General features: G+C 38.1%; 1 protein-coding gene across 1 annotated transcript; it reads right to left on the bottom strand.

The window, feature by feature from the left end:
• Positions 1-10,409: 10,409 nt before the first annotated feature.
• On the bottom strand, positions 10,410-22,545 carry LOC122642524 (polyprotein of EF-Ts, chloroplastic). Its single transcript, XM_043836025.1, has 4 exons — positions 22,419-22,545; positions 17,320-19,560; positions 15,584-16,298; positions 10,410-11,290 (listed from the first exon to the last, which is right to left on the bottom strand). The coding sequence occupies exons 2-4, from the start codon at positions 19,487-19,489 to the stop codon at positions 10,660-10,662; spliced, it is 3,516 nt and encodes a 1,171-aa protein (XP_043691960.1). The 5' UTR covers positions 19,490-19,560; positions 22,419-22,545; the 3' UTR covers positions 10,410-10,659.
• Positions 22,546-23,615: the final 1,070 nt, after the last annotated feature.

Here is a 23,615-nt window from a genome sequence, read left to right as displayed (position 1 = left end):
ACTTATATTTTTGGTATTTTTGGTCGGTTGCCGACAAGTTTAGACCGTTGGATATATAAATATATAAATTATTAATAGGTTCAAAAATCAAAATAACTTATGGAAATTGACACTATTTTCCAACAAATTTACGTCAACTATGTTTACGTTCTGTTTGGATGCTAGGAAAAGAAAAAATTCCAAAAATGTTGAATTCAAAGAAAACGATAGGTAGACAAATCAATCATTCCATTATCATGATTTTTGTCTTATGATGTTCTTTTTTTTTTAAAACTAAATAGCACCAATGGTATTGCAAAGAACGATCTCATCTATTTGAGATCGACATGGATCAAAATAGGAAAGACTATTGCCGTGTTAGTTATACATCCCGATATCGTATCAATATCGATGAGTTTCTACCCAAAAAAACAAAGTGTGAGTGTGGTGCACACAAGAATCCAAACTCCGCCATTGTGGATTTTTAAATTAGGGTTCATGTTCGCAAGTTGTGCCTAGACACATGGGCCGGCCACTCAGGGGGGCAGGGTGGTCATTACACCCACCCCCATGTGTCTGGACGCAGCAACCTACGCCTCCGACAGAGAGAACATTCTCCCTTTAAATTATTAATATAAGTGGATCTGAGTGAAATTGCTTGTGGGTCATAGAGACTCCCTCTCATACAGGTACAGCCCACGGGGAATGGTTGCTTGGCAGTTCTTCAAATTGGGACCTATGCAATGCAACTGTGGGAGGCAGCCACATTAACTATATTATTTTTCATGGAATGCAATATTAATTATGTATTAGCTCAAAAGGCAAGGGGTTTGCTTATATAATAATCTGTGGAGCAGGAATCTCAGTGGAATCTCCAGTTCTCAATAAGATCCCAAGTTTTCTTTCTTACGAAGTTGCAGAGACTGAATTCTCTCTTTTATAATGGCAAAAGGCAAAAGCTCCTTTACACTGCCCACTTAGGAATGCTTTCCCCATGACCCACCTTCTCTTGCCATGTAATTTGGTGAGATGGCAATTTCAATTTCAACCATTATAAGGATCTATATTCTGGATTGACCATATCTCTCAAATTTCAAGCTTTAATTCAATCATATAATAATGTATTGACATTTCCCTATAGTTTCTATTTTTTTTTCTTCGAATTTCTCTAAAATTTTATTATTTTTATTTATTTTTAAAATCTCTTTTTAAGGATATACTCTCTTAATTTTCTAATTTAAAAAAAAAAAAACCCAAAAACTAACTGTAATTCTTAGAATTCAAGCTGCAATTTCAAACTTCAAAGAGGAGAATCGTTCTTTTTTCTGAGTTGTCCAAAAGGATATGGATGAACTCATCTAGGGTGGAAAAAAAGAGAATAAAAGATAGAGGTGACCTAGCTAGGAAGTTTACACATGGCATGATGGGGTTCTTCCATGTGTCATCCATGTAACCCTCTCTTTGTTTGACAAAATTTGTCCAATAGGCACTTGCCAATTGGCAAAAGCCAAAACCATCTTTTTCTTCCAGAATTTAAACTCCCAGCATCTCTGCACTAACTAACTTTAGTAACTTTGCTTTAGAATTCAGAAACCACAACAGAGCTTCACTGTAATACAAAAGTCTAAAAGATTTTCATTGGAATCTTACACATGGCAACCTAAGTGGATCCATTGTTGTTTACCCATTAAATTCTTTCATTAATTGGCGATCAACTCATTGCTGTTAGGATGGCATTGAACTAATAATCCCAGTATGACAACTAACTAAAAGCTTCATAAATAATACACCTTTCGGCATTACTTTTTATTTTATTACAAACAAAAAGAGGAAAGAAAAAAAAGGGTCCTCTGAGCAAATGGGAATAGGAGAACATACCAATAAAATGTGATTAAACGATGTCGTAGATAGAAAGGCGAAGAAGTTATTTATTTCAAATGAAGAAGAGAGAGATAAGGGTGCCAGCATACCTTCCCTTGACAGTTTGACAGTTCAGAAAACCTCTTTCTTTATATGAGTCTCGCTTTTTATTTTTATTATTATTATTCTTGTATGTTCAAGAAAAAAGCTTAGGATATATAAAAGTTGACTTTGTTTCAAAGTGTTCATAATTTTACTATTTGTTTTGGGTTTATGTCAATTACATGTATGTGTGGTATATACTTTAACAAATATTATATTTTACATGCATGCGGAGGTGTTTTCTATGACACGAGAATGGTAAACCACACCAAGATTGGGAGATGGATTTATTCAATTAGGGAGATCATATTTGGTCGAGAGAGCGAGAGTGTCAATGTGGGTCTCATTATGTGAGGAAGAATCCTCACTCCAATGTCTTGGGGGATCTTTTTCTTATATTTTACTTACACTTTTGAATGTCTCTAAATTTCATTGTGTATCCATACATATCCATTTGTCTTTGAAAATTGACTTATAGATGCTCTCATAATTTGCCATGAAAGGATTATCGTAAAGGGAAAAATATAGTGTGGAGGTAGACCAATCCCCAAATATTTTACTTAAGTCCATTTCCATCCACTTGACTTGACTGACTAGAAAAATAGTTTAAGGGTGTGGTGTTATTAGGAGGTTCAGTCTCAAGAGGGTTCTACAAGTGGATCTTAGTTATGTCATTCGACAGGTTAGACAAGACTATAAAATTGTGGTTAGGGTCTGCTTTTGTTTCTCATATGTCAAGTTTTAGTTTAAACAGAGTTTGTCAAATATCAAAACAAAGCATTGAAGTATAGAAGAGATTCAGTAATTCTCAGAGGACTAGTAGACATGCATGGATATAAAGAAGATGCATGCTACTACACAAAAGAGTATTTGATTGAATTTAAGTATATCAAAATTAGCATATAACCAATCCAAACCACTCAGGCACGATATTTAATGTTCAAAATTTCTAAATCATCATGCTTCCACATGGTAAAAACAGGTGACCAAGTTAAAAGAAAAACCTTTCCAAATAGACCTGCCTACAAAAAATTTCACCATAATTAACGATCTCTAAAAGAAGGGTTTGGTTTCCCTTTACTCAAGGTAAGGAAATATTTCTTCACCGTAGGCATTAATAAGGGTAAGATGATGATTATAAGTGAGGATAAGGGTATTTTCAAACTTTCATCCTATAAGGAGGAGTATTTATGACTCTTACGTCTGTTGGGAATATGATGTCATATATTCTGTTGCAGAGGTTTGTGGGCTGATTTCGAAAGACCATCGAAAGCCCGAAAGACTCAAAGGGAACTTGAATCAAACTTCACTAATCCATCGTGGCCAATCAATATTGTGTGTCATATCAAAATCAAGTTCCAATGAAATCGATACATATCAGCCGATATGATACCAATAGTTAGAACATTGCCATCGATCACCTTTTTTGCCAACCACTGTAACCCTAGCTGTTGAGTGTTTTTTATGATAAGTAAATTGTACCCTTTATTAATTCAATGACAAAGTTGTCACATGTCTTGACTAGCTAAACATCTGCATGAACACTTATCTTGAGCACCACACGTCAAGTTATTGAAATACTTAAAAGGCCATGGTTGTAACATTATTCTCCATTAGTAGTGACAGAGTTCTAATTTTACTGTGGATTTAGTCAATTTTTTGAGCCACATAAATCTTTGTGTTATGTCTGTATTATTATTTTCTTTCTACTATGTTTAGTTTCTTTATCGTGGTTAGGTTTCAAGTTCTACAAGATCATGGGTCTTCTTTCTTCCACAGTGGGGAAAAAATAAAAACACTTTCTTCTCAAAAGAATTATTGAATTAAAAACATACCTTCTACAAGTTTACCTTTTCTTTTCCAACAAGTGACTTTTCTTGTGTCTCCGAAAGATGAATTCCATCGATCTATCCTCTGTACTTCTTTTCTTTGCACAAAGTAGTTGCTCAAGATTTTCTTGATCCCATGCCCTATTAAGAAAACTATTAGCTTCCACCATGTAACTATATGTATTTATGATGAAATCACACTATAAATACAAGGGAAAAAATTCCTCTGCAGTCCCTTAATCTTGCGGTACCTTGCAGTTCAGGCCTGAGAGCTGAGCATGTCGAAGATGTGACATCCATGTGACATCCAACGGTGCCAAGCTCGAGAAGAAAGAAGAAAAAAAAATAACTGGGTCAATTGAGCTCGTACCGTTGGATGAAGCATCTTCCACATTCTGAGCTCTCTAATCCGAACTGCAAAGCACCGAAAGATGAAGAAATTATAGAGGATTTTAATCCTAAATACAGAGGTGGTCTTAATTAATATTCCATTTGTTTCCAAATAAAACCCAAATCAAGAGAAGATTATTTATTAAAATTAGTATACAAAAATAGGATTTTATTTGAAAGCTTTGTCTCTTTCTTTATATTGCTTTTCATTCGAAACAAACATACCTAAAATGCAAAAAGTCTTACCATAGCAAAAGAAAAGAGATAACCTTATACTTAAATTAAAAATGCCTATTTTACCCATATTCCTCTTGTCATTACAATATAATCCACAACGGCTTTGAAAGTCGGCTGCCAACTTGAGATTATAGATGTCCACCTTTTCCCTGGTCACTCGGGCTGAAATGAACTCCTAGCTAGTGTTATTCCCTTTATAGAAACTGAAATTTATATATGGGAGAATATTCTTTTTGCCGAGGGCGTAGGCTGTGCTCAGACACATGGGGGTGGGCGCAATGACCAACCTGGCCCCTTGAGTGGCAGACCCATGTGTCTAGGCACAGCCTACGCCCCCGGCACAGAGAACATGAGCCCTTTATATATAATGCACAAAATAAAATATAATAAAAAACTAGTCAAACAATTACAACACAAGTATACACATAGTTCAGTAAGGTGCCTACTATATTTATGATGAGATGAGATCGATTTCATTAGCAATGGAGAATAAGGTGATAAGCTCTTTTTCTCTCATCTCTCTATTTACAAGAATTCCCTCTTAACCTAATGGTCTCTATCGCTAGCAATTTAAAGGAAAAACATAAAGATACAATGTCTGAAATTACCTCCATATAAATCCTACAAATTTTCATTCAGACTTTTTAATGACCCATTTAGAGGGCGACTTATTACTTACAATCAAAATCAGAAAATACAAGACATCAATCCTCAACACCTCCTCCACCACCCAAGGTTGTAAAACACGTTATTGGATATCATATCGGTCACTGTTGATATTGATATTGATATGTATCGATTGAATTGCACTGTACCAGTTCAATGCTAGATCAAAAAGTCATTTAAAAAAAATCTATTTTTTGATCGTATTGACCAATTTATATTGGTACCATATTGCATCAGGCTCCAACAATATTGATTGTTTTTTATGATAAGTAAAGTTTTACCAATATATATATTGGTAAACAAATGTCACATACCTTGACTAGCTACACATTTGCATGTTACAGTTAAATACTTAACCTGATCACCACAAGTCAAGTTATTGAAAGACTTACAGAAAGTACTAAAATCATGGTTTGGATAACTTGTAAAAGTGAAATTGGTCTTTACTCCTTATGCATCCAGATCTTCTACGGCGTGCTGCCCGTAGCAACTTGAGCGGTGCACAAACAGGGCACGGCATAATGACCATCTTACCCCTGCCCGAGTGGGGTTAAGGCGGTCATTGCACCTTGCCTTATTTGTGCACCGTTTAGGTTGTTACAAGCAACACGCCGTAAAAGATCACGATCCTACTCCTTATAGGAATCTTGTTTTTTTATGAGGAACAAAAATTATACTACTAAGAAAAGGAAAAGTTATATCTTGTACGTCCATATTGAAAAATACTATAATTGTCCAAAATGGCCTGGGAAGTCAAATACCTAACCGCACTATGTAAGTTAGAGTTATGATACCAAAAAAACACTAGACATTAGTAAAGTTTGTGGTTAGATCAACGAATTGAAGAAGTAAGTTAATTGCATTACAAGGCCAGCAAATATCATCAATTGGATGTAAAAAATCGCATAACTCTCTACTGCTGCACCATATTTCTTGAAGGTTAACCTTCGATCTTTCAGCATGTTTCAACCCCCTGCAAGATCTCAAATAGTTCTACCTCGATCTTGTCTCTTGATGTAAGAAATCCTGCAATTGTTAAAATATCCTGTCCATCTAATAAAAATGCAAATAGCTCAATTTGTTAATTTTAGATGTGGGTTTAATGCGCTGCCCAAACTAAAACAAAGAAATTGAAATCATGGTTAAAAGCAAATAACATATTGTTGGGATGGGGGTGGTCATAGGAGGTACAGACTAAGAGGATGCGGGGAGTGAGAGAGTAATTATTGAAATCTTGTTGATGGTTGGTGTTTTTATCCCCTCATTTTTTATTTTTTTTAATCTTTTAATTCCATATCCCTATTTGAAGGAAAAAAAAAAAAAAAGAGGAGGATAAGGTTAGCGGCCAAATGCACCAACCCTTTATCACGTGGCCACTAAGTTGTCTGATACGATTGATTCCTTTTGTGGGACCCTTCGTGCTTCTCTACCATCAGCACTGTAAGGTTCCCAATCCTTTTGGAACCCAGTGGTTCCAAAGTGGACCCACTTATGAATCACAGCTTATCCACAGTCTACTTGTCCATCTTTTCTCTTTTAATTCTTATCATTATAAAAAAGAAAAAGAAATCCTCATCTAAAGATATACTATTAGGGAAAGGGTTCTCTGCTCACATTGGGTTTTTTTTTTTTTTTTTTTAAATCTTATTAAAAAAATTAATAAAATTATTTAATATGAGTAGGCGTTCTCTATACCTCATGTTTAGATTTTAGAGAGGCTTCTTCATAATATTATACAGTTAGAGATTTCGTATGACTAATGTAGTTAACACAATGATATAAAATTATATGAATAAAGGTTTCCCATGACGTCAGAGTGGAAAACAACATCAATAAAAGGGTGGGAGATAAATTTGTTCAATCTGGGTCCACATTTTTTATAAGGAGAGAGGATAAATATGAATCTCATAACTCATATATGTTAGTGGGTGTGCGAGGAATCTCCACCATGAGGTTCTAAAGATCTTTTCTTCTCATATTATTTATTTGATGGAATCTTCTTTTAATGGAAATATATATTTCTAGTGCAACCAGGTAGTGAAGCCCATTAAGGTAAAAGTGTGACCTAGTTGAATTGCATGGGAGAATGGGACCATGAAATTGAAACCTAGAATGGCAATAGTCATGTGATCCTCTCATTAAATGATTAAATATGTTTATGCAATAAATGGTTCATTTCTAATTCCCTCATTCATGATCCATCACAAGGTCGAAATCAATATCTGTCATGTGATCATATAATTAAATGACTGAATGTATATATAATGGGAGAGATTCCTCATAAACGGACAATGCAAGGAGTGTGTCAATGTGGATCCCACATCTCATTATGTGAGACCCGTACGTTAGATTCTGTATTCTAAAGTCGTGATTTCTTTTTCTCATATATGTAATATACTTTTATAGGGTGAAAAATTCCCACGAAATCCAAATGGGGATTTTTCTTCTCACACCCTCTCACATCTATAGTGTATTCCAAGGCCAGCAATTATATACATTTAATATATAATTGAATTTTCTATAAGTTCTGGTGTTAGGAGAGGTTTTGGATAGATTGTGAGATTTTCTATAAGCAATCAAAAAATTAGTTGCTTGGGAAGTTAAGTTTTCTCTTTTTGTTTTGACAGGAACCGAGACCTTTCTGGGTTTCTTTTATTTCAAAAAATTAGTTGCTGGTGTTGATCACAACAAATGTTAATTTTCAATGGTTAAACCCTTTTTCTTTGAAGGGGCCCTTGGGGGGGGGGGGGGGGAGAGAGAGTGGGGAATGTTCTGAAAAACTTCATAGCCAAGTCTTCTGCTATTTTCATCAAGATGAGGATATTTCTTAACAAATTGGGTTTCATGCAGACTCAACCCCATAAGTTGATCAGACATTATAGTCACCCAACTTGTCAAAAAACAAAGGCTCAAGAAGCACTTCACCAATAAATTAATCAAACCATTTCATAGACGAGAGACCCAACCTAAATTGATGAGCTCAAAAATTATTTTTTTAATAGAAACATAGCGCATTAATTTAAGGAAGAGGGACCTCAGAGTAAGTAGGATAGGGGAGCACACCAATGAAGTTCGATAAACGGTATCATACATTGGATGGTAGCAAGGTCATTTCATTTTAAGAGGAGAGAGAGAAACAAAAAGGTGTTGGTGTGTCCTGCCCTAGCGGCTTAAGGAACCTTTTTCCTTAATTTAAAAAGTACATGTTGTCAGTGTGTACTTTCCTCTCACACCGTCCTCTCCTCTCTGCCCTCTCCCTCCTTGATTGACTGGCCCAAGCCTATCATCCAATGAATGGGCCTCTCACACTCTTACAGCCCATAGCCCATGGCTTCCCCCCACCCTCTATCTTTTTGGAGATGGATCTATACTTTGCCCTCACCAAGTATTTGACTACCCAGGTCTTCAGAGACTGGTGATCTTGTGAACCACAGAATTTGACTGGGGTCCTCTTGCCCTCTTTTAAGTTTAAACCTTTTAGAGGAAGGAATCCATCCAAAAATACAAAGGTGGAACATCTTTAAAGGAAGGCAAAGAAAGGCTTTAGAGAAAGATCCTTTAGGGTTCAAGGTGTAACCCTCAGGTTGGTATCCTTGAAAATGCTTTTCTGACTTCCATTGGTCCTGTGGATGTGTCTCAACTGCCTCACAGTGGATCAATATGAACCCCCTTTGAAGGAAGTTTCTAAGGTCTTTCTCCTTTGGGGCAATCAAAGATAAAGATATCTTCAACTGGAAGGATGTTTAGGTATTTAAATATTTCCAAATGAATTTTCAGAGTGGATGTTAAGTCTTAACCTTCTGTGATAGGTAAGCGTGTCTGGTGTTATTTTAGCCTTTAGACTTTATATCACCAATCTCTAGAGCTGTGCTGTCAATCTTCCTGATTCCTTTCCAATAAGATACCAATATAGACAGATGTGATATGATTATTATGGTACTTAGAAACTAGTTGAGATCTTGTTTAATTTTGAGAAGCCAAGTTTGGAATTGGGATCATGTTCAGTTGCAAGTTTCAAGGGGGTTGTGCCTTATTAGAAGACACAGCCCATGCTTCAATGATAACTTTGAATCTAATTACATTTAAATGTAAAGGCCAACATGGATAAGGCACTATGCCCACGTGGCTACTTCAATCCAAAGGATATCTGGATTAGCCATGTCATTGTTCCCCATGTTGAAGAGGCCCAAAAGAATATTAACCTATTTTCAACCCTTTGAAAATGGAGTTTTTTAATTATTATTTTCTCTCCTACTCCAACCATGTGGACCCCATGTGGATGATACCATTCTCTATACTAGCATTGGTATGGCATGTCGAATCCTCCCCACATTGGCATCGTGTGGAACGCTCTCCACATTTTTTATTTGAGGTTCGAACTTCTATACAAAACCATGGGCCTCCACCGGGACCATACCATAGGTAGCAAAAAGGGAAAGGCAGAAAAAACGGAGTCTTAAAGTACGGGTTTTAAACGGTATAAATTACAAATAGACGGTCAAATAAAACGGTAAAAAATAGAAAACAGACAGTATGGGTCTTAAACGTTTATATTTCAAAAAAACAGAACCAAAAAACCAACACTACTCTCATATAAATTGAGAAATTTTTATTTGAAACACATACTTCTAATTTCGGTACCCGAGCATTGACCTTGAATTGAAGGTGATATCATGAAAAATGTAGCCCTTCAAGTCATCTTTACGTCGGTGAAAAAATCAAGCCGATCAGGGTTTGGGAGAAAGAGATGTGGTCAGTTAAGTAAGTCATTATTCAACAAGTCCAAGATCTTAAAAAATGCCAAAAAAATGGGAACACGCGTTTAAAATGGTAATGCTTGCCGTTTGCTGTTTTTCCCTGTATGTTTGGAAAATATACGACAAAACGTGTTTAAAATGATAAAAAAAAGAAATGCGTTTAAAACTAACCAAGTATGTTCTAGCTTGGTGTTACCTAAGCCCAGCCCATTGACAACCCAAAAAGCCAACCACGTAAAGAGTCCTGACAAGCTGTAGGGGCCCGGGACCATCATCGGAGGCCCTTTGCTGCTTAAAAGCTATGACCCAGTAACTTATATCTCATGCACATTAGAACTCACCAGATCAATAGATTAATTTCTAGGTTGGCATCCCAGCGTAAAGGCATGGGGTACACAACTCTTCCTTCAAACAATCAAGGCATTAGCTCCACACAAGTTCTGGAAAGTGTCAAGTTATAAGGAAAAATATATATATATTTGCTTTGTCATGGATGAATCCTAGTTAATTTGCCTTCAGAAATCCTTGAAACAGCATTCATTTTCTTCAATGCAGAGAATGAGTAAGAAGAGAGATGATTTTCAACAGAGTCTCAAGATTTAGATGCAGAAGTAGCTTTAAATAATAAATACAAGAGGGACATCAGTTACCGCTTCATCTCTCACCTAATTCTCTCTTGGCACAACAAAAATAATGAAATAGTAACCTCAGTTTGCAGTAGATTTACCTCAAAGATGCCTGGTAGTTGTGGTCCTGCTTCCATAGTGTAACCATAATCCCAAGGCTAATTTCTGGAATTGCTCCATTAGCTGTATGAGTTCCTTTTTCAGCTATAGCCTTCAGGTTGCTGTTTGACCATTCTTGCTTGCCTCCCCAAGAGTGAATCTGGCAAACCTTCGAACCTTTATGTTCTCCCCTAGAGAAGCAACAGTCTGCTTCACCAAATCTTTCACCAGCAAACTGTCATTCTTGATGAAGGGCTGTTCCAAGAGTACAAGTTCTCCAAGCCTCTTTGAGACCCGGCCCTCTACAATCTTCTCTCTTATGTTCTCTGGCTTTGACAGCAAGTCCTCTCGTTGCATTTCCAGCTCTTTTTCCTTGTTCACTATACTCTCTGGAATATCTTCAATGGAGACGAATTGTACTTGTGGACAGGCCACAACCTGCATAGCAATATCATCTACCAACTCCTTGAATTTCTCACTTCTACCAACAAAGTCAGTTTCACAGTTGACTTCAATCAGTACCCCAATACGAGAATCATGGATGTAGGATCCAATCCTTCCTTCTGCAGCAAGACGGCTGGATTTCTTGTCAGCAGTTGAAAGACCCTTCTTTCGAAGGTACTCCTGTGCTTTCTCAAGGTTACCTCCAGTTTCTGCGAGAGCTCTCTTGCAATCCATCATGCCTGCACCTGTTTCTTCACGTAGTTGCTTGACTAGTGCTGCAGAGACGGTTACTGTTGGTGGTCTGCAATGAAGTTTTAAGTATCATTACAGTCTGTCAAGAGCGTAGAAATTAACAGGAAGAAGAAAGTAATGGATGTTACAGATTGGTATACTACACAACCCCTATTTATCCAATTCAAACCATACATAAGATACAAAAACCTCCAGAATTGCAACATGTTCAGTGCTCCAGACACACAGCATATACCCCCATGTGCACAGGACACACTGCCCAGTAATGTCAGCCATGAAGTTAAAAGTTTCAAATTGAAACAGGCCCCAAAAAGAGCTTTCTTTTACCATGCTGTAGCGGGATATTTCTATGAAAGTTTTCCCAGAAGGGAGGTGATGAGGAAAAATATGTATAACGATAGAATAAAATTCAGTAGGCAAACTCTAAGATTGGGATGACGTTTATTCAGTTGAGAAGTGTGCATATGACAGAATATAGGAGGACAGCATATTTACCATATTTATTAATTTAAAGAATGGATTTTAGAAGGCTATATTTTGTACCCATCTTCATACTTCTGAAGGTGCTGAAGGGGTGTGGGTGCTCAAGCCTGTTCTGCCATTTTAATAATACAGACATTTGTAATATGTATGCAATATATGTACATATGTATTTTTATCATTTGTTTGTTTGGTAAATAAATAGTTCAAGAATGGCGTAAATTTTGCTAGTTGATGTCAATAACTATGGTTGCTCTTCCAGAAGCACTATCAGGAGCATAAAGAAGGAAAGAAACACAAGGACATTTGAATCTTATGACGAAACACCTTATATAAAGGCAGAATGACAGATAAATCATAAAACCAAAGGAAAATATCTCTATTAGGACTTCTGCTTGAAGGGAATTCTTTGGAACTTGCCTTGACAATTTTATACATAGAAGGAACAATAGATGATTACGACCCAATTCTCTCCTATCATGGTAAAACTTTTCCAACCACCACAAATATTAACAGGCATGTTTGCTGAACTTATTCCCCCCCCCCTCCCCCCCTAAATTTTTTTTTACTGAACTTATAACAACAAACTGATGAATTCTAGCGTGTGATTACTTCAATTCATATTTTTCCTTTGGGGTACATGTGGGTAAAAGGGTGTAGAGTCCATCTGATGCAGAATGCAGATAAATCAGAAAGTAGGCTTGTTTTAGTGGAAATAAGTCTTGGGTTTGGTTACATATGTGTGGGACCTTTGGTCCAATGGGTTTTCTTTGTAATAATGGCCCTAAAATATGACCTTGAATAGAGCTGATTGGAGGGCTAGGATCCATGTAACCGACCCCATTTAGTTGGGATAATGCTGAGCAGTTGTTGTTGTTGTGGATGGCCTTAAAATATAGATAGAAGGAAAGAAACATTAGTTAAGATTCTTATTCCTTTATTTTTAATTATTATTGTTACAACCACTTGTCCCAAAAGCTCGAGCTGTCAAGGGCATGGTTCGAGAACTCGCGAGATCTCGGTTTTTTTGAGAAATCGAGTCGAGTTACCATACGATTTTAAAAATTACACTATCTCGGTCGAGTTCTCGGGTCGACCCAGAACTCGACATATCTCGGTCGAGTTTTGTCCAAAGGGCATTTTCTTCCCCATTTGAAGCTCCTTCATTTTACCTGTGAATTTCAAGTTTTGACCTTTGGGAGAGTTGAATCAGCTGCACATTTGAAGGATTCAGCTACACATCTTCCTCAAGTGGCTTACTAGGTGCAAAACTACAACAACACTATGACATGGGAATTCTATGTGGATCGTGTTAGGACTGAATACATTAACATATCACATTTTATGTAACATTTGTTTAAACATTGATGTATTGTACACTTTAACATTTCTAATGCTTATTTAAGTTATTTTAAGAACATTAATTGAATGTTTTGATTGCTTTCTATTACTAAATTATGTGTAGAATAGGGTATTTTAGTATGTCGTCGCCTATCAACCTATGGTCCGAAGTGAAACTCATATTTGGACTTTGTTTTTGCAAAATCCGATAGTGCCATTGTGTTTAAATGGCCTAAAATAAGCTGAATACCAAGTTTCAGACCCAAACTAAGTCTAAAACCCACCGAGTTAAGGCTTCGAGCGGAAGAAAAAATGCACCAACTCGGCGAGATCTCGACTCGACTTGGTTTTTCCAAGGGCCGAGTTGGTACCAAGTTCCAAGTTTTAGTACCTTGGTCAAGGGCCACAACAATGTAAATCAACACACAACAACACCACCCCCGCACATGCATGCCCATACACACACACACACGACTCTGCATGTGGCACCAAGGGGGCACAACCAACTCATAACACAAACCCCTCGCACTTACCAGGGATCGAACACTTGACCTCCTGACTCTGATACCATGTTACAACCGCTTACCCCAAAATCTCAAGCTATTAAGGGCGGGCCACAACAACGGTTATTAAAATGTGTTAATTGGGCTGGATTAGGTCTCTAAGAGTCCAGCCTTGTTTCAAGTTGCTTTCTCCATTATTTTATAGTATCCTAGTCAATTAAAACCACCTCCAAGGTACGCTATTAGCTAGAGGAGTTTTAAGCTTAGTATGAGTCATATTTTGAATCTTTTATATAAGTTCGTAAGGGGCTACAGCCATAACTGTCTAGGTGTCACCTAAGGCGACAAGGCAGCTTTTCAGGATCTAGGCAATTGGCCGCCTAGTTGTCTAAAAGCCTAGATCCCAAAATTTGTTGGAAGGGGGGAAGAGGGAAAAGATGAAAGAAAAGAGAAGTTTCAGCAGCAGACATTGAGCTGTCAGAGTTGCAGCAGCTGCCGGAGATGCAAAAAAAAAAAAGCAGCACACACTGTGCTGCCGGAGTCGCAGGGAGAAAAAATAGCGGCAGCCACTGTGCTGCCGAAGTTGTGGAAGAGAGAAGAAGAAATCTGCCTCTCTTCTCTCCCTTTCTTTGGTTGTGCTGCCGAAGTTGCGGAAGAGAGAAGAAGAAATCTGCCTGTCTTCCCTCCCCTTCTTCGGTTGTTAAACACCTATTCAGCTGTCAAACCCTAGTCAATAGCAACTTATATTTAGTCAAATGATGGAATACATCTCATTAACTTGTTTGTTGTAATTCACCCAAAAAAAAAAACCTTGTTTGTTGTATACCAACAAATAAAAAAAATTAAAAAAGACATCAAGTGTGTATAACATAAATTTTTTTTAAAAAAAATCAAGTATCAAATATATCATTTACTTATATGTGCACAGCTAGGCAACTAAGGCGATGCCTAGGCGCCTGGCCACCACTATGGGTCACCTTGTCACCGTAACATATGGCTACAGCCCTACATACGATTTGATGAATGATAGTTTGGCTTTTGCCTTAAGTTCTGTGGTGATTCAGAATATGGTTCTGTGGAGATTCAATTTCAGCCCGTGCTGGTGATTCAATAGGTTAGATTGGTGGTGATTCCAATCAAGGATCAGGTGGTGTGGTGATTCCTGATTCATATCCCCTTCTTATCTTCTTAATTTCTTTTTTTTTTTCCATCAGTCCAGGTCAGATTTCTTTACTTAATTCTTGTGCATGTTTTCTCCTTCAATTCAATTCTGATTTATGACTTTAGTTAAGGACTTTGTTTACAGTTTAATCATCATAAGTCCACTAACTGATTCTGTTTTGAACCCTCAAAGAACCTGCCATCAATTTCATCCTCAGTAAGATTCTTCAATAACTTCAAATCTGACCATCAGACTCTGGTCAAACTTTGGAAGGTTGTTCTTCTCTATTATTCTGACCTTCGACCAGATTTGAGTCAAATCCCTATTGACTTTGCTCTATTATTAAATTCCTATTGAATTTTGGTTTCTGTTAGAAGTTTCAGTTTCCTGTTTCAACAAGGAAACTCCTGTATACAGAGATCAGACCATTGGATTGGTGTGAGGCTTTTAAGGGATTATTCTTCTTCCCTGTTAGACCACTCGACCAGATTTCTGGTCACATCAGGCTTGTTTTTTGCTCCTGTTAAAATTAAATTTATGTTTTCTGGTTTCTATCCCCTTCACTGCGATTCTGGATAACTAGGAATTCTGATCCTTAGCTTTTAGGTGATTTAGAACCAAATACAACCACAGGTTTGATTAGTGGGTGCCCTGGAAATGTGTGGAAATTACAGTCTTAATAGCATTTAGGCACCAGCCAGAGCCGGACACCAAAATTGCTGCCCATCCACAAGGAATGGGTATGTGACCATATATTATTTTGATTGAAGTGGATCTTCTTAGTTAATGAGAGAAAAAAATGACCACCATAATATTACTTTTAGAGAGCAGACACGTGGAAGAAGAAACCACTTACTTTTCTACAGTGTCCTTGGCTTCAACAGCAGCAGATTTATCTTTTGCTGGTGCAGCAGGCAAGGGCTTTGCTGCAGTTTGGGCTGCCACCTCTGCAGCAAAATCTTGGGTTTTTTTCTCCAACCCTTCTCCAAGATTGTAACGCACAAACCTATTTACCTTAATATTTTCTCCAATGGTTGCGATTGTCTGCTTCACCCAATCCTTTACTACCAATTTATCATTCTTTATATAAGGCTGCTCCAGCAGAGCAAGCTCCCCAAGCCGCTTATTGATCCGACCCTCCACGATCTTAGATCTTATCTGCTCTGGTTTTGACAATAGATCTTCCTTTTGCATCTCGATCTCCCTTTCCTTGTTCACAATCTCTTCAGGAACATCATCAACATTAAGATACTGCACTTGAGGGCAGGCAGCCACTTGCATCGCAAGGTCATCAACTAACTCCTTGACTATGTCACCCCGTGACACAAAATCTGTCTCACAATTCACCTCAATCAGGACCCCAATCCTGCTATCATGAATGTATGAACCAATCCTACCCTCTGCTGTAATTCTGCTGGCCTTCTTATCTGCACTTGCTAAGCCTTTCTTTCTGAGGTACTCTTGAGCTTTAACAATGTGCCCTCCAGTTTCTGCAAGAGCCTTTTTACAATCCATCATGCCCGCTCCTGTTTCTTCACGGAGCTGCTTTACAAGAGCTGGAGATATGGTTGCTGCATTCCATACATAAATTGAAGTCAGCAACTATAGGAACAGATACTGTTCTCCCATTCACCAGACTAGCTTTCCATTAATCTCTTGAGATCAAAATTTATATGCCAAAATCCCTTGGCATGAAATCTGAATTCACAATTGACAAAAAATTTTGGCTCCTAATTAACAAAAGTTACTAGCACAAAATCATGTCTGATCACAAGATACTCATACCAAAGGGTAAAAAGAGCTTCCCAGTGCATGAGGCTCCTACTGCAAGGTCTGGGAGGGGCAATTATGCAGCCTTACCCCCTTTGCAGGAGATGCTGTCTCCAAGTTTCAAACTCACAACCAACAGATTGAAATAGCAATGTGTGCCGCACAAAAATTTACGAAAGAATTTTTTAAAAAAAAAAATTTTAATCTGACGTGTCACAAAAACACTTGTTAAGAAAAATCATAATTTACATTTCATTTATTCTTTGCACCACTTATACTAGTTACTATCATCCATGCTGAGCTTATGCCTTATCGATTACAATACAGAAATCCCTCAAGTGTGAGGCACACCCCACACCAGAAAACCAGAAATCTAGAGGGTCATATGCTTCAGTTATCATTATTTTCCCCATACAATCTATTTCCCTTAAGAATATTTATTCCCCATGTCTCTTGATATTGCCTTCATATCTTTAGATTTTCTTGTTCATATGAATATGTCATGTATTATACAAGCAATTTTGTGAGGATTATACCAAGGATTAAGGGATCGGGATCAAGGATCAGAGGGGTCCCAATCAATCTGGCAATGTCATCCGGATCAATCTGGGGTAGCCAATCCTCAGTTGATCCTTAAATGAACTTAAGATTGAACAGCAATAACCTGGCTAAAAGCCCAATTCAGATTAGCCCCATCAAACTCTAATCCAAGTGATCCCTAAATCCCTAAGATATCCATGTCTGACATCATTTTCATCCCAAAATTGTGTTGAATGCAATTTGCAATATACAAATGTAGCAAGAGCAGGGAAACCTAAAAACCTTTAGTTGAGGTTGCCTGGGGAGAACTGTCAGCCTGTCCATTCGAGTTGCTGGCATTGCCATTCTTCTCAGGTGTCGGTGGCAACTTTTCATTTTCGTTTGATGTAGCTGAAGGGACTTCCTTGCCTACAGTAAGAGGTGCTTGTGTCGGCACTTGATCATTTGTTAAAGCATCATCAGCTTGACTTGTTATGACTTCTTTCTCATCTTTGTTTGATGTAGCCAAAGTGACTTCATTCTCTACAGTCAGAGGTGCTTGTGTCTGCACTTCATCATTTGCTAAAGCATCATCAGCTTGACTCTTCATAACTTCCTTTTCATCTTCATTTGATGTAGCTGGAGAGACTTCATTCACCACACTTGGAGGTGCTTGTGTTTCTACTTCATCATTTACTAGAACATTGTCAGATTGACTGTTTATAACTTCCTTTTCATGTTCATTCAACATAGCTGAAGGGACATTGTTCTCTACAGTCGAAGGTGCCTGTGCTTGCACTTCTTCATTTACTAAAGCAACATCCACTTGACTCTCTACAAATTTCTCACTGTCAACACTTTCTGAAGACAAGATCTGATCAACACTCATTTCTCCAGCTGGGTCAGTTTTTCCATTGCCCTTCAACCCATCAGTTGCAGGAGCATCTTCTGGTATCTGGTTCTCAGAAGGAACACTTGCCTCAGGTGTCACCGTTTCAGGAACCACCTCCTCTTCCAGTATGGCTTCTTTAGAAGCATCCACACTATGTGATGAACTAGAGACTGTCCCTTCAGTATTCTCATTGCCACTCTCGGGTACCATGAAAGGAGCATCTAGAATAACAGATGCTGCTTCCACTCTGTTTCCTTCCTCTTTTGAAGAAGTTTTATCATCTTCAACAACCTTATCCACTACAGAAGGCACACTAACCTGATCCTCTTCACTGCTTGTTGGCTGGTCTGGCACTTTTGGAATGTCAGTCTCCATTTCAGTCTGATTGACCTTACCCTCTAAATTTTCTGAAGTTTTTGGTGTTACTGTAGTTTTAGCTGTATTTTGCACTTTCTCCCTCTCATCCAAAAATGCAGCAATATCCTTGTTTTTACGGAAAGCTAACAAAAAGGGGTTAGTAGCTACATGCACCACCCCCTGGCTGAGCTTTGAGTTCAAAATTTCAGCATTTTCTTCTTTCTTCATTGTCAAGGTAACCTGTCCTCTCGTGATACGTAACACCTTGACGCCAACTTCTTGGCCAACCTGCAGCATAGAGCCCCCCATAATGTCTGCTAACCCTTCATCAGATTCTTCAGATGTAGGAAGAAATCCTTCCGCACCTTCAGGAAGTGCTATAAAAGCACCTGCTCTAGTTAAGCTCTTTACAGTGCCCTGCAGGTCCTGACCCTTGACAAACTTTGAGCTTTTCTGCACCTCATCTCGTTTTTGGTTTGACTTTGTGCCATTCCTTCTCGTAGTTCTTGACTTATCCCCAGTGGCAGTAGCATCTTTCCGTTGCTGGAACTTACTGGTATCATCACTCTCCCTCATGGATAGAGAAATCCGTCCAGTCTCAGTATTTAATTCTACCAACCTCACCTTCACCTCTTGGCCAATGGAGACAACGCTTCCAACATCCTTAACAAAACTATCACTCAACCTAGAAACATGTACCAACCCATCTGTGAAAGCTCCAAAATCAACAAAAGCACCAAATGGCTGGATTGATCTTACTTTCCCTGTAAAAGTTGCACCAGGAACCAAATCCTCATTCTTCACAGGTGGCATCTCACTCTTCCTAACTGGTCTTGAGCGTTTTGATTTAATATTTGGAGTAGCACTGGCATTGTCACTCAAGGAAGGTGTTTCACTTGTCTCTAAAGCATTAGATTCAACTTCAGAAATGCCATCAGCATCTTCACCTGCAATGGCAGGATCCGACGACTCTACTGCTACTTCAGTCCCTGCAGTTGCTAAGGTATGCACTCTCGACCCAAGTACGGAGAAACCAGTTTTGTATCCAGGGAATACTCCCACTGATGCTGATACAGGTACAAAAAGCTTTTGCAAAGGTAATTTTTGTTTTGTGCTTTTCCCCAAAGAATTACTACTGGTCAGACAATTAGTTTTCCTTGACACAAAAGGGATTGCAGGAACAAGTCCAGCATTGCTCACTGAGAAAGGAACTACAGGTGTCATGTTCACAGGAAATTGTACAAGTTGAAAGTTATAGTCTGCAGCTAGAATTTGTTCATCATTCTTCTTCTCACCTGTGCAGAAATGAGTATGAGAATGAATAAAGAGAATATGTATTCCAAGAGAATGAGAAAGAAGTGGGTCTTAAGAAGCCATTGTTGAAGCATAAAAATGGGAAAAATCTAGGAAAATTACACCAACAAAGGCAAGATTGCTGTACAGAATAAATGTACTCTGCGATAAACAGTATTTGAACAAGGATATATGATAGAAATAATATCAAGACGTTTAAATTCTACTCTACTATCTACCTCCATGCTTGGTCTATTTTCCGAAGCTCACAAATTCGTTTCAGAATATATTTTCATTGTCAAGCAGATGGGTATAACATGGAGCATTATTATGCTTGAGAAGCTTCATCTGATAAACCACCCTCTACGAGACTCTTGATGAACTGAAATTATTTTTATGAATAATTCAATCATTCTTAAACAAATTAGGTTTGTAGATAGCCTTTATTCCTCACTAAAAAATTAATGTTAAATGTGATGGTAATGGCAGAAGCAGGAGAGCTAGATGGTTAATAAGCCCTATATGGACCAGTAAGAGAGTATCCTCCAGAATACAAATGAAGGATGCCTTTGCAATCAACAACATTCAAAACTAATAATCTTCTATCAATTTATGTCTATAGGCAACACAGATAAATTTCTTGCAGGGGCAGAGCCAGATTCTTCCTCTAGGGCAGTAACCAATCAAAAGCAAGGTGGGTAATAGGTCGGGCTTTGCTAGTACAAGTTCAGCCTTATTAAGTAGTAGTCAACATAACCCTTTCTAGAAAAGGTTGGGGGGGGGGGGGGGGAGTGAGCACCAATCAATTCTAACCAACCCTACCATTTAAAGAATGTAAGGTCTTCGCCAATTTTACAAGGCAACCAGGATCGGACCTTATAGGCCAAAAAAAGGGGGTGGAAAGGGCTAGTTTCTTTTGGATACCATACCCCTTAAATCTCACCCAAATCTTAAACATGTATGTTAGCCAAAAAATCATCAACTATGATAAATGTTAGTTTAAAATGCTACAGATAGTAAATCGATCCTTCCTTTTGGCTGCATTATGAAATTCAATTTTATTAAAGAATTGAATAACAAATGAAAAGTATTACTTATCATCACTCTATCCTCCATATGCCTCAAATAGGAGAGGCCGAGAATATAATCCACCCAAAAAAAAAAAAAAACAATGTACTCACTCACATTGCACGTACACATATACAAATATAATTAGGAGGGATTTACCTCCCCCATCCCATCCCCCACCCCAAAAAAAAAAAAGAAGAAGAAAACCCCGTTGAGGTGGAAAATTAAGGGATAGCTATACACCCTTCCTTGGCCCATGTTTCATACAATACTATACATAAATAAGAAAAAAAGGAAACAAATTCAAGGGCGGGGGGGGGGGGGGAACACACCTTGGCTCTTCCATATTAATGAGTACCATCCTCTTGAGGACAATATAGAGAATAAAGTTCATATGGACTGGACCAGAAACAGATGGCATTACATCAATAGCACCATAATTGATAACACAACAGCAAAGTGATATAGGCATGGTAAACAACCTGCATGTGTGAAACTATGAAGCTAAAAAAACAAAATGTTTATGACAAGAACCCTTAGTAACTGTCACAACTTTAATAACATCCATTATAGTGTTTGTGGACTATTTTATTTATGGGATAAAGAATGCTAACCGGTTCTGTGCCTAGGCGTGTACCTGCGCCCAGGCACAGCCCAACGTGAAAAGACCGCCGCTGCCCCCTGGAAAGGCGGAAAGGACCAGGGGCAGTGGTGGTCTTTCTGTGCTGGGCTGTGTCTGGGTGCAGGTACACGCCCAGGCACAACACTGGTTAGCTTTCCTTTTCCCTTTATTTATTTATTAGTTTTCTCTAAATCATAAAAATTAATGGACATCTGTCAAGGTGCTATGATAGAACTCATTCCAAAGCTAGGTTTTATGCATATTTTGGTATTGGAAAATCTTAAATTGTCCTTTGGATGCGTCAACAACTTAACAAAGTCAATTTATTTAAATGATTCTGCCTATATCTCAAATTCCAACGTTTGCAATGAATTCCACCTTAATGACAAGTATTTCAGAGCATTTGATCACAAAGTAATTCCTATCTATATCAATTTGTATGCATGACTTGCCAGTGCTCCGGATTAACACTGGTTTCTGCTTGGAGAGAGAAGAAAACTGGTTGAATTTGAGACAATGATACAGAGGTTAAGACTCCTTGTAACTGGAATATTTCCTCCAGATAACTGGGGTTCGACACCACCAACCTCATGGTTGTGCCATAAATGTCCAAGCTACCTCTGCAAACAATGTTGAACTTTTGTCATCTAAATTTAGAAGAAAGAAAAAAAAATAAGTAAACAACCCGAAATTCTTATGCCAAGTCTTCCTTCCATCAACCTGTTTCCCTATTTATCAGGGAAGTCAGTTGAGCTCACGACGCAGATTCTCAATTTTGTGAAAATTATCCATTTGGGTACACCACCTATAAATGACAAGTAATTCCTAGAAAGAAGAATAAAATATGAAACTCTCTCCTCTCCAAAGTGAACTATAAAGCTACAGCTTTCAAAGGAAGATCAAAATTTTGAACAAAAAATCCAATGGCCACTCAAGTCTAAAGTACTAACAGCCCATCAGAGGAGTACTACAACAGAAAATTAGAGGAATCCAATGAAACTCGAAAGAAGAAAGGACGTGCTGAAAGGAGTTCCTGCTCAATGAACATTTTACAACTGAAGAACCAAACCAACACAACAATAGCGCTCACCCAATACAAGAAAGCTACACAGCACCCGGCATCAAAATTAGAGAATCCAACCCAATCAGAATACAGCCACAGCCAAATACCTGTGGAGTGTCAATGCCAAAGACCCGAGCCTCCGAGTCCGAGGGAAACCTACAACGATTCTCTTCCCTCAGCGTGAGATGTGTGTCTCTCTGGATAGGCTTTCTTCGTCAGTTACGCAGAGTCTGTCTCAGACAGGGATGAGACCTGAGTGGGAGAAATGAAAGGTGAGGCTTTAAATCCTTATCCCGCGAGGCCATGAGCATCGCAGTGGTATAAAAGTTAAATAAACTAGACGAAGGTGAATCGTAGTTAAATGCCTTCCTCGCTGGGGTTGGATTCGCTTCGCTTCGCTTCGCTTCAGTGGTGAGTGGGCTCGGTTCCATTTGACATAAGGTAAGGTAACAGCCAGGCATTAAGGATTCTACTGTGAATACTGAACAGTAACTTGTGAAAAAGGTTTGGCCCAACTCCATAATTACCATCTCTCTCGCTTCTCACTTATGCCATGTTTGTTTTGCAAGAAATGAATAGCTGAATATTCTTTTTTTAGTGAATTTTTTTTCATTATTTTTAACTTGTCTTTTTTTTATATTCACAAACTTTCCTGTCTTAATTATTTATTAAGCCAGCAGCTCATAATCAGCTGGGATTTTAAAAATCGGTATCAACTTGGCCGGATCAGCTGATTCAGATTTTGACTGATCCAGATCGGCTGATCTGATTCAAAAATCGAGGTAAGGGCAGCATGCAAAAAACCGCTTGGTCGGTTGATTGATGGCTAATCGGTTAGAGTTCATGGCCCCCACAAGGTCGATGGACCATCTCTCCTGATTTGCAAATTGTGCCAGAAAAAAACAAAAAACAAAAAAAGCAAACCCCCTCTCCCACCTTGTCTAGCCTTCCCTTCCTAACTTAGATTAGGAAAGTGAATTTTATCTTTTTCTAGGGTAGAAACCCAAGATGACGTTCACCACATGGTAGAAGAAAATAAAGCATTGACAAATCATTGAAAAGTCATAAAATAAAAAATAAGAGGGTTATAAGATGAGTACCAACACATGCGTGGTTTTTTTTTTTTTTTTTTTTTTTTTTTTCGGTAGACACCAACACATGTTATTAACTCATCTTTTCTGTCAAAGTTAAAATAAATGAGCAAACCCTTTTTCGGCCATCAGCGGCATTGTATTGTATTTATTATTGAATAAAAACACTTCTGCCACCACATGGTTTAATTCCGTATTAAAAAATAAAAGAAT

Source organism: Telopea speciosissima, chromosome 10, assembly GCF_018873765.1.
Source record: "Telopea speciosissima isolate NSW1024214 ecotype Mountain lineage chromosome 10, Tspe_v1, whole genome shotgun sequence".
NCBI lineage: Eukaryota > Viridiplantae > Streptophyta > Magnoliopsida > Proteales > Proteaceae > Telopea > Telopea speciosissima.
Note: the sequence above shows the minus strand (reverse complement) of the source record. Positions and strands in the feature narration are given on the sequence as shown.